The 15,344-nt window shown below is 33.1% G+C and overlaps 2 protein-coding genes across 3 annotated transcripts; one reads left to right on the top strand and one right to left on the bottom strand.

Moving 5' to 3' along the window:
* Nucleotides 1-2,145: 2,145 nt before the first annotated feature.
* Nucleotides 2,146-5,501, top strand: LOC101214741 (stromal cell-derived factor 2-like protein). Its single transcript, XM_004145460.3, has 6 exons — nt 2,146-2,562; nt 3,141-3,281; nt 3,418-3,558; nt 4,758-4,807; nt 4,900-5,029; nt 5,138-5,501. The coding sequence occupies exons 1-6, from the start codon at nt 2,458-2,460 to the stop codon at nt 5,219-5,221; spliced, it is 651 nt and encodes a 216-aa protein (XP_004145508.1). The 5' UTR covers nt 2,146-2,457; the 3' UTR covers nt 5,222-5,501.
* Nucleotides 5,502-8,752: 3,251 nt separating this feature from the next.
* Nucleotides 8,753-14,198, bottom strand: LOC101214500 (U-box domain-containing protein 7). Of its 2 annotated transcripts, XM_011655930.2 has the most exons (3): nt 13,349-14,198; nt 11,341-12,302; nt 8,753-9,368 (listed from the first exon to the last, which is right to left on the bottom strand). In XM_011655930.2, exons 1-2 carry the CDS (start codon nt 13,936-13,938, stop codon nt 11,384-11,386), a joined length of 1,509 nt encoding a protein of 502 aa, XP_011654232.1. In that variant the 5' UTR covers nt 13,939-14,198; the 3' UTR covers nt 8,753-9,368; nt 11,341-11,383. The 2 variants fall into 2 exon arrangements, with proteins under 2 accessions (XP_011654232.1, XP_004145507.1); XM_004145459.3 differs by lacking the exon at nt 8,753-9,368 and having other exon boundaries at nt 11,109-12,302.
* Nucleotides 14,199-15,344: the final 1,146 nt, after the last annotated feature.

The raw sequence follows: 15,344 nt of genomic DNA, 5'->3' as shown, positions 1-15,344 counted from the left end.
TGTAGGAAGATTAACAGAAAAAAGCGGTAAATGGGAAGTGAAGAAGGAGAATTTTAGTCAGATCATGGTTGGGCTAATCTAAGTCCATCGTCTCACCTTGATTCTCAACAGAGAAGACGATCTTAATTCTTACATTACTCATCAGCTTTTTGATACACAGAATTTTGAGGAAGAGGGCCAGACGGTAAGCCCTTAGCCAAGCAAATGGAGCTATTGACCTTCTCAATTGGGCTTTTTCACTATTTTGGGCTTTTTTCTTAATTCGTTTTCGATCGACGAATCAAATGATATTTTTGTTCCAATTTTTGCCTCCTCTTCTCCCTTTGAATTAAACTTTTCCTTGCTGTAATGATTCAATTCCTAGTAGTATCAATGATACATGTTGGATTGTAGGTATAGAAATATAAGAAGGAAGATTCCCTTCTCCATCGAAATAAATGATATTTTTGTAAGAAAAAAACTCTTTAGCCTAATATGATTTTAGGAATAGTTGTAAATTTAACAATTAAACTCAAATTAATTAAATATATAGCACAATTTTAAAAAATTTGTAAATATAGCAAAATTTGCTAAATTCTATTAATGATATAAGTCTATCACTAATATACCATATGAAGTCTATCAGTGATAGTTTTGTTATATTTGCAATATTTTTAAAATGTTGCATATCCATAATTATTATTGCTAAAATAGTCATCGAATGTAATTTTCCATGATTTTATAGATTATAGTTCATTTTTCACCCAATATAGAAAAGGAAAAGTATAGTTATTAAACAATTAGATTGTTATGTTGTTACACTTATTGTGACTATGAAGATGCAAGTATTAGATGAAAAAACATGTTTAGTAAGTATAATTACATAGATTATAATTAATTTTTCGTCCATAAAACTTTAGACAATAAACTAAATAGTTATTAAAGAAATGAGTTACTAAATTGTGTTATAAGACATTGAAAGTGGAAGGGGCAGATAAGGCACAACTATTGCATGGAAAAACACTCACACATAATTGTTATATATATATATATAATATGTATGATGTGGAGTGACAAATTCTTAAAATTTATTTACAGGAGGCTTTAAGATGTAATTTATGAATAAAAAAACTACACAGGTAAGACTTAAACTCAAGCTGGATAATGGACTGACAAGCACAAGTATTACTAAGTTATATACTAATATTAAAAATTAATTGGTTTTCTCTATACAAATTATATAAACACAATAAAGTTGAGGGACTCAAGCTCTTCTAACCTAAGTGTTATAAGTTCCAATGCCCACTTTAATACTTACGCAAGCTATGAGAGTTTGTTTTTTTATAATAATAGAAAGTTTAAAGATATATACCAATGTACTTAGCGTTAGAGTGGTTTTTGCAACTTTATCAAAAAGAGAAACAACTTAGATTAAAGTTCAATAAGAATCAAATATAAGAGCAATAATGACTGTTCACATTTTTCAAATTAATTTAATTCGTAAAGTTGAACTTGTATTGATATTGATTTAATGCGATGTAGTGTGATCTCTAGTATTCGATATCTGACGCTTGATATTTGTTAGATGCCCACTTGATCTCGTTTGGATGCCAACTTGATCTCAGTTGGAGGAAGCGAAGAATGTTAGAGAAGACAAAACAAGTTACGACTCTAGGAAGAATTTTGTAGACGGAAGCAACTCCTATAAATTGGTTTTATGGACTCGGACTTGGTTAGTCAATTAATTAATCTACATGTATTTTGGTAATATAAATTGAACTTTAGTTAAGTAAATAATATTCAATTGAACCAAAATAATTAATTTAATTCAACCATCCGAATAAAAAGTACGTACCATCGTCCTCATACATATTTAATCATAAGTTTATAATTAAACACAAGATTTAGGACTATTTTCAAATATAATTTATGTTCATCCATAAATATTTTCTCAAATAATTTTCCAAATTAAAATGGAATGTCCTCGTCCGTATTAAAAGGGAGTCCACGTCACATCAGACCTTAAGACCGGTAAGAAGACTTCATTGCATCCAATAAGAACTTACCACCTCATTGAGAAGACACGTGTGAAGTTCCCATTCGTTCAGACTAAGTATTCTTACGTGTCACCCAAACCACGCCGAAGTCTTTCTAATTTAATTCATTTCTTTGTCTTCACAAAGGAAATTAAAAGAAAGAAAGAAAATGATTTAAATCCCAATTCTCAGTTTTCTCACCGATCGAACCCAAAATCGGAGTCCATTTTTTTCGATTGTACGTCGTCGTTTTTGTGGTGAGTTACTCCGATCAACCGTGGCTTCTTCAGGGTCCTCGGGTCTGTCTCGGAGAAAACCTTCGGCTTCTGCTTCTTCTCCATCCTCAGCCTCGACGAGGATCGTCTACAGGGAGAGAGTTCCGCCGTCGCATTCCGATTTGCCTTTCTGGCAGCGTAATTGGTTCATCGCCTTGCTTTTCGTTATGGCCATTGGTTTCTTCGCTCTTGCGCTCTTTCTCTTTCTCGGTCTCGATCTCGACCATGGCTCCCTGTCATCTGCCTCTGCTGCGTCCTCCGAGGGCGTTGAGGTTCGAATCAGCTAACCTTTTTTATGAGCTTTGTTCGTGTTTGCGCTGGATTATCTCTGATTAGAAATCTAGGTCATTAGCTCACCATGTAGATAATTGATGAAGACACGACGAGATTGGAATGAAGTAGGAAATAGTATGAGTAACGTGTGATGGAATCGATAATGTTGGTTCGATTTGAACTTAGGAGCGTGGAAGTTGAGAGAAATTCACTTAAGAAGATGGATTTTCTTTCTGGAGATTCTATGCTTGGTTTAGAATTAATCAAATGTAATGATTGAGAGAAGATATAATGATTAATGAGTGAGGAAAACAGCAATGTGGATTCGAATTGAACTTATAAGCATGAAACTGAAGGAATCTGCTCAAACGTAGATAAATAATTAGTTGGAAATCGCCTAAACTTTTTTAAGATTGTATTCTATTTACTGAAAATTTCCACATGAATCCATCTCTTATGCATATCTTGATTAGCTTTCCTGTTATTTCGTTATCTTACTGCGGTTAAACGGAGCTTAATTTGAGTAATTGATTCCTTCAATTGAACCATTTTGTTTATTGGTGCCTTTGTTGGACAGATTACTTACGGGTCAGTTCTTAAGTTAATGCACGAAAAAACTAAATTCCGTTTGCATTCCCATGACGTGCCCTATGGTTCTGGCAGTGGGCAACAGTCGGTCACTGGGTTTCCAAATGTTGAAGATTCCAACAGCTACTGGGTAAATCTCTCTCCTTTGCTTTTCTTTTCAACAAAAATTGTTAACAGTCAAATAGATGGTTACTCTTCTTATTGCTGGTTGATTTGGTGATGAATATTGGTGTTCACTTTCAATCTAACGAGTTTATCATTGGCAGATTGTAAGACCTCAGCCTGGGACATCTGCGAAACAGGGAGACACTATTAAAAGTGGTACAATTATCAGATTGCAACACATGAGGACAAGGAAATGGCTGCACAGCCACATGCATGCGTCCCCAATATCGGGAAATCTAGAGGTAATTGCATTGTAACATTCATTTTTATCAATTTTTTTACTGGATGATCTCATGATAATATGTTGGTTGTAACATTCATTTCACGCATCCCTTTGTGTTTGCTCATTGGTTTGATGTTTCTCTTGTATTCAATTACGTTGGTTGCTTGTGTTGATTTCATGATGACTGAATTCATAAAGAAAGCTCAACACTGCCATAACTTAACGGCATTAACTGGCTAAAGTGAGTTTTGGTATTTGCCTAACCTTCGTCCCTAAAGGTTGGAGGTTCGATCCTCCACCCACCATTGCTTTACCTCAAACAAAAAATTGAAGGGCATTAATCAAGGCCAGTATTTGTTGTTTGGTGGAGGAAGAAAGTTATTAACCTGTTTGCAGGCGTGGGATTATATTCCTGAGAACTCAGTTATTAAAGTTAACAAAGGAAACCATAGTGGACCATACGTGATTCATATTGTAGAACTAATACGAGATCTCTCATTTATCTTTTACTTGCACGAACTTTCCTAGTATATGAATTTGCCTTCAGAATGTTCGGTTCATTTAGATGTACATATAAGACTGTATTTCTGGCATTTAACAGATTTCAAAGATTGTTGGTTCAGTATTTTATTCTGCTATTAGGAATATTGTTCTGGGCTAGATTCTGTTGTTATTGTATTTTCCAAAGAAACCAAGTTCGAGGTAGACAATCGACATAATATTTTACACAACAATGGTTTTTCAAAAATTAATCCATTGTATGATATTATTGTCATCTGACATCCCTCTTCCCATCACTCTTCCCACGTTTTTATAATCGTTTCATTTTTCCTCCATTCATGCAATGGTTTCCATTGGCAATTACTACACCTTTTCTGTTTTGACTTGTATCTGAGTTTCCTTAAACGGTGTGAATTGTGGTTCACTGTTTGACTTGTTTTGGCAATTGGCTTGTTTGATATGCACACCTCGCTGTATGACTATGGGATTTGAGGACTTTAGTCTTGTATTAGTGGTCACGAGATGCGAAAATTCTGGGCTTTGTAATGATAATGGAATGTGGGTTACACAGTCAACAAACCTTAGTCCAATTGTGAAGGAGAGGGCCATGAACTCAATTTTGTATACTATGTCATATGGTTACAGAACAATAGAAATTTGATTTTGAAGTCGAATTATGGTCTATGTTTGCTGATAGTTCTAGATTCCTTGGTGCAGGTTAGTTGCTTTGGCGGGGATGCCGACTCCGACACTGGTGATTACTGGAGGTATGATAATTATTTTCTCTAAAAACACATTATTGTTGTTGTTGTTATTACACATACACATTATTAGTTCCTCACCTGCAAAAGTCGTATAGGCTTATGATCGAAGGAAGTGGAAAGACATGGAAGCAAGAACAGAGAGTTCGGCTTCAGCACATCGATACCAGTGGCTACCTACATAGCCATGACAAGAAATACAGCCGTATTGCTGGAGGGCAGCAGGAGGTGAATAACAAATGATTATCTCAATAAATCAGTTAATGCAAACATCGTATGCTACTCATTTGGAAGCAACAATTCGAATTCCAACCACCACTTTCTTTGCCTTTGCAGGTCTGCGGAGTCCGGGAGAAACGTGCTGACAATGTCTGGCTGGCTGCGGAGGGTGTTTATCTTCCTGTTACGGAGACGAAGTAGAACCATTTTGGTAAGGTAACCATGTACTTAACTTTCAAAATTAGGTTACTAGGGTTTTTGAAATATTGAGAGAGATCGTTACATGTTTTACATGAAGTTGAGTTGATTCCTTAACTTACATGAAGTTGAGTTGATTTCTTAACTCGAGATCGGTCATTGAAGTCATGACGTTATTTGGACAAAATGTCATCAGGATATGTTCTATAGGTTGTATAATTGTGTCTTTTGAGTTCTAAAGAATGGTCTACGATGAAGTCCATAGATTGTTGCTATTCATTGATAATATGTTACCATTACTTGGGGGGGGGGGGGGGGGGGGGGAATTGAAATTTAATGAAAATGACCTTTCCTTTCTGTTTTCAAATGGATTGTTGCTTCCTTCTACGCTTTGGACTTCTGCTTTGCCCTCAATGATAGAATCATAGATGGTCCCTTAAACCTACGATTTTGCTTTTATTTTTCAATCAATTGTGGATCTTTTCTCTCAAATCTTTGTTATTATTATAATTTTTATTGTTTGAATTCTTATCTAAATTAGAAAAAATAAAAAATAAAAGCAAGTTCTAGCAAATTACTTATTTTTAAAATTATTTGGAAATAAATGTTTATAAGTTAAATTTTGGAAGTAAAATTATTGTCCATTGTATTGTTTTTTTTTCCCCAAAAATCTATAATAGAGGATTATATATTATGTTTTTTTTTAAAATAACAAATAGATAGTGTTTTTTACTATTATAAATACATTAATATGTACGTTGTATATTATAAAATATTTTCATATTTATTTATTGAAAATTCGAGTTTCATCAAATAAAAGGGTGTAGTTATCAAGCGTATTTTTGTTTGTTATTTTGTAATTTGCATATAATTACGTACTACTAGAATAGGCCAAAGTTTAAAATGATAAACTGATTGATTTTAAGGTTTGGTCGCGAGCATAAATTTACCAAAATAATAATAATAAATAAATTATAATGATAAAATAATAATAATAAATAAATTATAATGATTTTGTTTGATAACTATTTTCAATTTCTTATTTTTGTTTTTTTTTCTGTTCTTCTTTTATTAAAAACAAAAACCATGGTAAATTAGTTTTCTTAGCTTTGAAAAACAAAATGTAGGTTTTTTATTTTTTTTTCATTTTCAATTTTAAAAATATTTTTTCTTAAAAAAGAAAAATGAATTAATCATGAAGCACACTTGTAATGATTATACATACATATGCATATTTTGCTACATTTTATAAATAATTTTAATATTTTACCATTTTAAAAAAAAAATGCCTCTATATATATATATGCAGTGGTGTGTGGTGCAAATGGATTGAGAGTATCACAGTCCAAGAATCTAAATAGAAGTCTTAGGTCTATTCAAAGTTATCTAAACCCAACTACCTCCCGCAACCATTCCTAACACACACACACCTTCTTCCCTTATCATTTATGCAAAAAGTAAAATGTCCATAAAAGAGAATATTTGATAATGCAGTAAAAAGTGTACATATATATAAAAATAAAGAATATGCAGGAAATAACAAAAGCCTATATATGAAAAGGAAAAAAAAAAAAAGAATATCCCCATTATCATTTATGCAAATAGAAGTGTACGAAAGAGTTAGAAGCATATTTCTAAAGTAGTGAGTTATAAACTTCACATACCCTGGTGTCCAAAGGTGATAATATATTTATCTGTTCATAAACTCCAACCAACATATTTGTAAATCATTTAACGAAAGAATGTTCAAATTCTCATACAAAACATTCGACACAACACAATGTAAAGAAATCAACAAAAGCGTTCTTCAATGATGGAAAAAGATCAATCTACAACACTCTTTGTTTCTTTTTTAATCGTTAGTTTCACAAAGTGCAGCATTACGATAATGACGGTCAAATATTAACTATATACTAGAGAAATTTGAAGGTTTCCAGGAAACCTATTAAACACATAATTGGAAGTTGATGAATCTATTAGATAATTCTAAATGTAGATAGATGGACTAAACTTGAAATTTAACCCTCCAAACTTCTGATTGAAAGATTGAGTGATCATCAGTCAGTCGATCTATGAACGAACCGACCATAGTTGGTTTAGTAAATTGTCAAATCGATCTCGACATCAATGAGTAATTATCAGTCGGTCACTTTAACACTTGAGAATACTTTTTGAAAATTCTCAATTTGAAATTTTCCAAAACCGACTCCAACCTATTCCTCTTGTTTTCCGACCAACCGATTTTGATTTAATTGGTCAACTCCATTTTTTCACCAAGATATAAAATAAATGAATTAAATAAGTGTCCAATTCTAAAAAGTTTCATTCCTTTTTCCTTTCCATGCACAAGATAAGACAATCATAAAGAACTCAACTACCAACCATGATCCTCATTAGTTTACAGGTTAACTTCACAATCAAAATAATGAGACAAATGGGTTGTTCTTAGCCAAATATATAACAAATTCAATCCTAAAAGAATATTATATATATATAAAGAATATGGAATAATATATGTACATGCTTGCAAAAATCAAGAGTAGTTATTGTTGTAGCTCTATACCACTAGCTTTCTGAAGAGTCATTTTCATATAATTCCCAAACATACTTAATGCCTACACGTACACCTTTCAACTGGTTAATAGAGCAAGTCCCATCTACTTTTGGCCTAGACACCAAAAGTTTGCAAGGTAGAAACTACAGCTCATTTCAATAAATATACTCAAATCTTTTGAGTAAAGTTGGGAGTGACACTTTTATTTTGTGCTGAAAGGCCTATGGTATAGACTATAGAAAGATAGTCCTAAATTAAGAGACCCAAAAGTTAAAATGGAAAAATAAAGAATGAAGGGTTTTGCAGATCAACTTTAAATGGGATGCAGCCAAATCTATAAAGACCACTTCATTGCATTAAAAGAAGCACTGTTATGATACTACACTTCAACCATACATGTTCTCTTCTCCAGCCTACATAATCATTTAACCGCCCCCCTCCAAAAAATAAAAAAAAGAAACAATAAAAAAATTCATGGGTTTGAAGTTTCTTAATATGGTCTGTATAGTTTTAAGCAAATCTCACAAATCATATTAATACATATACTTGCATGAGTACAGCTTACAAGGTTCTTTTCTTTTAAAAAATAATTTAAGTTCGGCTAGCTAGAAATCTAAAGTCAAGGCTGAAAATAAAAGGAAATACTACTTTAACGTCTCTTTTAGCAATAATTTGGTTTTAAAAATTAAGTCTATAAACACTCTTTCATCTTTACATATTTAAATTTCTTGTTTGGTTGTGTAAAAAGTGTTTAATTATGAAAAACAAAAGACCAAATAATTGTCAAACAAATTCAAAGTGTTTCGGTAAAGTAAAAGTCATTTTAGAAAATTTTAATACTACGGTAACACTGACCTCCATCATAAAAGAAGGTACTTAATAGATAAAATATATCAATCTGGTTAAAGGTTAATAGAAAATAAGTTCAATCCATGACAGTCATCTACCTAAAAGATTATGTGTGTACGAATTTATTCGAATGGAAGGAAATATATTGTGGTAGTAGAACTTTTCCAACGTTGAAGAGGGATCTGATCAGTTCATACACATACTTTTCAAAGATGGATATGGGCTATATTTTCAGATACTAAATGCCAAAAGTGAAAAACGAAGGGAAAAAAAAAGAGAACAGAAGAGTCAAAAGAAGCTTTAAAAGCAGTAGAGAGAAAGAAATGGAAGGGCATTGAATAACAAAATACATAGCAGTCAGCAAGTGAGTAAAATTTAGTGCTATAAATGCATTCACCAACCTCGTGCAGTGCAGATAGTGCTGCTCAGCTTTATTTTTGGATCGAAATTACATTTTTGGTCTCGAGGTTTGATTTAGGTTATCTTTAGTCCTTTTATCCAACAATTTCTCTTAAAAGTTTGTATTTGATAGCATTCTTGATCTCTCTATCAGTTTTTCTATTAATAATAACAAAAAGTTGATATGGACTTCGAATGCTACCGAATACAAATCTCAAGAATAAAATTGTTGAGTTTTCTGAAAACTCAGACCCAAACCAAATCTCAGAGACCAAATAATGTAAATTTGTTTTCTTCCTTTAATCCCTTCCAGTTTTATCAGCTCCATACTCCAAATCTTGTGTGGATCTGCAAGCAAGACAAGAAAATAGTTTAACAATTCCATGTATTTTTATTAGTAGAGATAGTTTCTTGATTCAAATCTACAACTTTGGAGAAACAGACTAAAATATAATACACCCATATGAAACAAAAGTACAGGTTTTGTCTTTGGTGTATTTAAAATATTTCTGAAGTCCATAACGTCTAATTTTTTGAGTCTAAATTGTTTGATTTTATTGGATTTATGTCATTTTTTGTTTTTAGTTTCTCTTAGTCTCTTGCTCCTCCTACTTTTCTGTTCGACCTGTTCTTGCCTGTAGCTGTACAATCTTTCATTTCTTTCAAAAAAAAAATATCTAATAGATTCTTAAACTTTCAATTCGTCTAGTCTAATATAAACCTATCCATGAATGTAAGACCAAGTTTATTGTATAGTCCATTGAAAACAAAATTCAAGGACTAGATACAATCCTAAGATTCAGTATATGAAGTTGTAATTGAATCACATATATATATATATATAAATATAAACAGAACATGAGTAGGAAAATCTAAGTTAACTACAGGAAGTAAAGTCTATCCAATTCAATTTGAGAGATCCAAAGAAGTAGAGTAAAATATTAAAGAGCCACATGCTATGAAATCAAAAAGTAAAAGATTCCAAGACAAGAAAAGGCAGTCCCTGTTTCAACGACATTTTCCAATTTCAAACAAGGGAGCTTTCTCAGGTTTCCTTCTTTCTAGGAGGACTAAAAAATAAAATTAATTAATTAAAATAGACCGACAGTTTTTGAAACAGAAATAGGTGAGTGGTGTGTAAATATTAAATTCTATGGGGACCTGTATGAGAGACAAAGGGTACCAGTAATTTATTACAATACTTCGGATCTCAAAAATTCTAAGAGCCTTCCACTATGTTCTATCACTAATTCATCCATAGAGGTTTGGAGATCCTATGGTACGAACACTACCAGTGATTCGACTGTAGGATTTCAAGAACAGAGCCCATGAATTTTGGTTATTTAATTTTATTCTTCTCTTGGATTTTTGGTTTCATAAATCTAAAACCTTTTCTTTCAACACTGCAGGGATGGAACCACTGATTTGTGAAACAATATTGAAGTTAGAGAGAGGGAGATAGACAAATAGAAGGGTAAAATGCATAGTTTTTCGATAAATGTGCATACTAAAACGATGAAATATTATTACCCCTAATTGGTCCACCCACTTTTAAGTTGGTAACAACTTCACTTCAATACAATAGTATTTACTATTGAAGTTTACACATTTATCGAGTAATTTCATCTATCATTCTTTTTCTACTTTTCATTTTTATGAAAAAACTCTATCTTACAATTCTACACTTCAAACAAAACTTATTAACTCTACTCAGTAGGCCAAATGATCCTATAAAATTAGTGGAATAAAGTTATTTAAGAGTTGCGAAATGAGTAGGTTTTAACCCACTCATCTCGACTTAAGTTGGTAGACTCAAAGATTTGGCTTGCTTTTAACGACCTTATAAATCCAAACTTATTGGGATCATACAGTGTACATTTAAACCTCGATAGGGATGTCATTTAGGGATGTCTTTTCAATTTAGTCCCTATTTTCTATACCTTTTCTAAATAATGATAAGGTTGAAATTGGTTGAAAGAAGTGCAAGGGTTTGCATAGTTTAGAGGAGGAATTAGGCACCTAAAAATAGAGAAATTTTAATATTGTATTTTTAGGTGATTTTAACTCCTCTAATTGAATAGGCAAATGTTAAAGCAAAAGAGACTAGATAGAAGCTTCGATTAAATTGCAAAAGCACTCGATCGGAACTAACTAAAACATGTAGTTCACTTAACCTATAAGACAAATCTTTAATATATTTTTAATGTTTTAACTTTATGATAAACAATAAAGGCCAATTGACCAACCCCTATGGTAAAAAATAATAACAATAAAATTCAAACTACACAAGATAGATGGATTTATATCAAGAGAAACTAACTTCAGAATCTTCAATAACGCCATGATTCCAGGTAGTTGAGAACTCAAAATGGCAAGCTTTTTGAAGTGGAACTTGATGTGAGTGACTTGAAATTATCAGAAGGCACAAAATCTTGAGGCAAATTGGCTCTCTTCACAATTCTCCTCATATTGTTTTGCAAACTTTGCCTCACCAATTGCTTCACAGCTTTCTTCTCTTCACTAACCAAATCATCCGATCCTTCCAAAGCTTCAGCAGACCCTAGAATTGGGTTAGTAAAAGAAGTTAAAGAACCACACATTGGAGCAGAAGAATTTCCTCCAAGATGATCGGAGATTTGTTTCCCTTTATCAACTCTCAAAGACTCCAAAACCCTCGAGGCCCTCTTTTGAGCCAATGTACTGCCCAAAAGAGTTAGTTCCAACAAAGCTGATGAAACCCCAGCTTCAATCATTGCTTGTCTATCACTATAAGATTTGTGTGCCATTACCATTAAAATGTAGGATGTCTTCTCTTGGCAGCCTGGTGAATCAGCCCAATTCAAGACATCAATTAGTATTGGAAATGAATTTGGGTAAGTGCTTATGGCTTTACGACCATCTGATGTTGATATTACATTGCTTAGAACAGAGAGGGCTCTTTCACTTACTTCCATATCTCCCAATGCGTTTAGAAGAAACGGGACCAACTTGGTTTCTAAGATAAATGGAATATTGGATGGGAAAATAGAGAGGTTATAAAGCGCACGGAGAGCGTCTTGCTTGACTTGTGAACTGCTTTCTTGATGTGGGTCGTATAAGTTCTTTACCAAGAACGGAATTGCACCTGATGAGCCAATTAACAGTTTGTTCGTATCTAAAGCGCTCAACCCAAGGAAATTCGCAACTATGGCTTCTGAAACAGGTGGATTTGGGGAAGTTTCAGATTCGATCAGCTTGAGCATTTTGTGAATAGTACCCGCTTTAGCAATGGCTGCCTTGTTCCTGAAAGTGGGGTTAAAAATTAAGCAAAATCCAAAGACTTAATAAACTCCAAATATAAAGTTGTCAATCTATGTATGTAAATTAGACAGGAAAAAAAAGAGGCTCGTCAATGTGGCAGGGGAGGGGAGTTTGATAAGGCTATGATGGTCATGGAAGCAGACAGTACAAGATTCACGAAAATGTAGTCAAGGAGAAAAAATTGTGAGCAACAGAACGAAGAGGTGGGTAAAAAGAGCACAATAAATGGATGCAGATACAAAATTTGTAGCAAACTTTCCTCGCTGTTTAAACAATTTCTCACTACTTTCAAAAGATGCAAAAATACCACTAACCTCTTATAAAAGTTTCAAAACTAGCTTTGGATCGTCTTGAATTTTAGACGAAAAATAAGACCTAGGATATTGTATTACTGATATTGGTTGATGTTATCCAAATTTCTATTTTAAATTATTCATAAATCATACCATACGAATAATATTGTAAGTAACATTTGAAAGAATATGAGTAAAAATAAATAGTCAAAGATGATGGATAAATTTTATAATTTAACCTTTTCTTTTTAACACAAGATAAGAAGTAATTTAACCCATTTTTAATCTTGGCTATCTCTTCTCATAAATAGTCTTAGAAAAAAAAGGTTGCCCAACTACGCAATTCAACGCCTCAAGAAGATTTCATGTAGTTTCGCTATCCTTCTATTACACTTCTTTTTTATGTCTCGTTTTCCGAGAGGGAAGGGGGGATGGCAGTGTAGGGAGGTACAGACAAAATATGGACATAAACTATACAAATAATACAATGGAATCAGAAGTTAATAGAACTCGGAATATTAAAAGAATCGATGAAAAAAATTAGAGAAAATACTGAAAGTGACTCATCAGTATCATTCCCTTCCCACCAAAGGGAAAAAAATAAAAACGGGAGAATAAAAAACCTGGAGCAGAATGAAGAACAAATGGAGATTTAGAAAAAGTAATCGATTCCAAGAACTCGCGTGAAGTGAACATTTATGAAAATCAGTCAGAGAGAGGAAGAAAAAAACTCACAAATCGTTTCCAATTCCAAGATTAAGCAACGCATAGAGCGAAGCGATCTTAGATTCATCGTCTTCCAAATCAAGCATTCCAACCAGCGGCGGAATGGCTCCGAGCATTCCAAGCGTTCCTCTCGCTTCTGTATCCTCTTTAGCAAGCAATCTAACTCCACTCGCCGCCGCTCTCCTCTCCACCAAATCCTCATCCTGCAACTTCTTCACCACGCGTTTGAACTCCTCCAGCACCTCCTCCTTCTTCTTCGTCTCCGGTTTCGATTCCGGCGACGACTCCAACTTAAGAAGATCGAACAACTTCTCCGACTTCACATTGGATCGTTTCGGCCTAGCTGCCTCCCTTTCCTTCACAATCTCGGACAAAGACCTAATGGCTGTGGAAACAGTACCATCGCCACCACCAACATTGCCGTCGTGGTGATAGTTATAGCGGGAACTTCCACCACAACTTACAGCGTCAAAAATCTTCCTACGGAATGAAGCGGTGGAGAAGGGAGCGCATAGGCGAAAATGACTGCCGGCGGGAGAGGAAATGGAAGCTCGGTCAAAAACTACAGATCCAACCTCGTTTCTTTGACACTTTGCCATAACCGGAAACTGAAAAAACTGATTGTGAAAACTAAATTACGGGGAAAAGAATCACCGGATGAAGAAGAAGAAGAAAAAGAAAACGGAGAAGCATTATTAACTCGTCTCTGCTGTGTTCTTCAATCTCTTAGAACAGAGAAACTTTCGTTTGGTTTTTACAAAGCTTCACACTAAGAAGAACTCAAAAGCAGAGGAAATGCTTTCAAGTTTAGCGGCAAAAATGATGGAGTACTCTATACTCTTTTTCTTTTAGGACCCTTATTTATTTTTATATATATATATATATATATATATATATATACTTCTGTATAAAATTAATTACAACGAATAATTAATTGTATTTTTAGGTCTCAAGTTTTGGAGAATATGTATTTTTAATTTTTGAGCTTTCAAAATATATATACAATGGTGTTGGAGACTTTTACGATATGTTATTTATCAAGCTACCATAAAAATGATGATGGTTAGTTTAGTAAATGTTCAAGTTGACTTTATGACAAGTGTTTGATTTTGATTAATTGATCAATTTATTTATTTGAAATTATTTAAATTTTTCCAAATCGACAACAATGGATCCCTCTTGTTCCTGAAACGACAGACTTCATATACTTTGGTTCAATCGATTGACACGATTATTTGGTCTAGTGTGCTCACCTCTAGAGATGTTTGAAGAGTTGTAATGTAATCAAATTTACTAGAAATCAAATTAGTGTTTGAAAATGTGACGAATAAAATAAGATCGTGAAGTGTGAAAACAATGAAAAACAATGTTTGATTGAAAATTGTCGAAACGAAACGAATTTTATATTACAAAACGAGTCCATGATGCTCAAACCAAACTTGAGTTTTTCATTACCTTATAGTACAATCTTATCTAACTATGAACCACCAAACACAAATTGACCAACAAAACAGCTTGTTACATTGACACATACTAGAGTTTCATATGACAACCATGCATACCACCTTATTTGTTTTGCAGCATACTAATATGCCTACACACGTAAATAACAAATTTAAACTTGAAAAAACAATAGTTTTAAAGTATACTTAAATCAAATCAAAGAAAGCTAAACAACAAAACCGTTAAAAATATTTACGTAGTATAACAAAAATTCAGATTCTATTCCTAATAGACATTCTTAACATTGTCTATCAGCCATGTCTATAAGTGACAAATATGAAGTAGTTTGTAATATTTTAATTTATTTTGCTATAATTAAAAAAGTTCGATTTTATTATATTACTTCCATCATTTTACAATCAGAGGTGGAAAAGGAGAAAAATTAAATGGAAATAGAGGCTCTACTTGAATGGGAGTCCCATTCCTTGTCCTCTTCAACCATATTCTACTTTCTTATGGACCATTACTTACTAATAGGCTTCTATTTACCCAAATCATTTTA

Source organism: Cucumis sativus, chromosome 4 (genome assembly GCF_000004075.3).
Source record: "Cucumis sativus cultivar 9930 chromosome 4, Cucumber_9930_V3, whole genome shotgun sequence".
In the NCBI taxonomy this organism is placed as follows: domain Eukaryota; kingdom Viridiplantae; phylum Streptophyta; class Magnoliopsida; order Cucurbitales; family Cucurbitaceae; genus Cucumis; species Cucumis sativus.
Note: the sequence above shows the minus strand (reverse complement) of the source record. Positions and strands in the feature narration are given on the sequence as shown.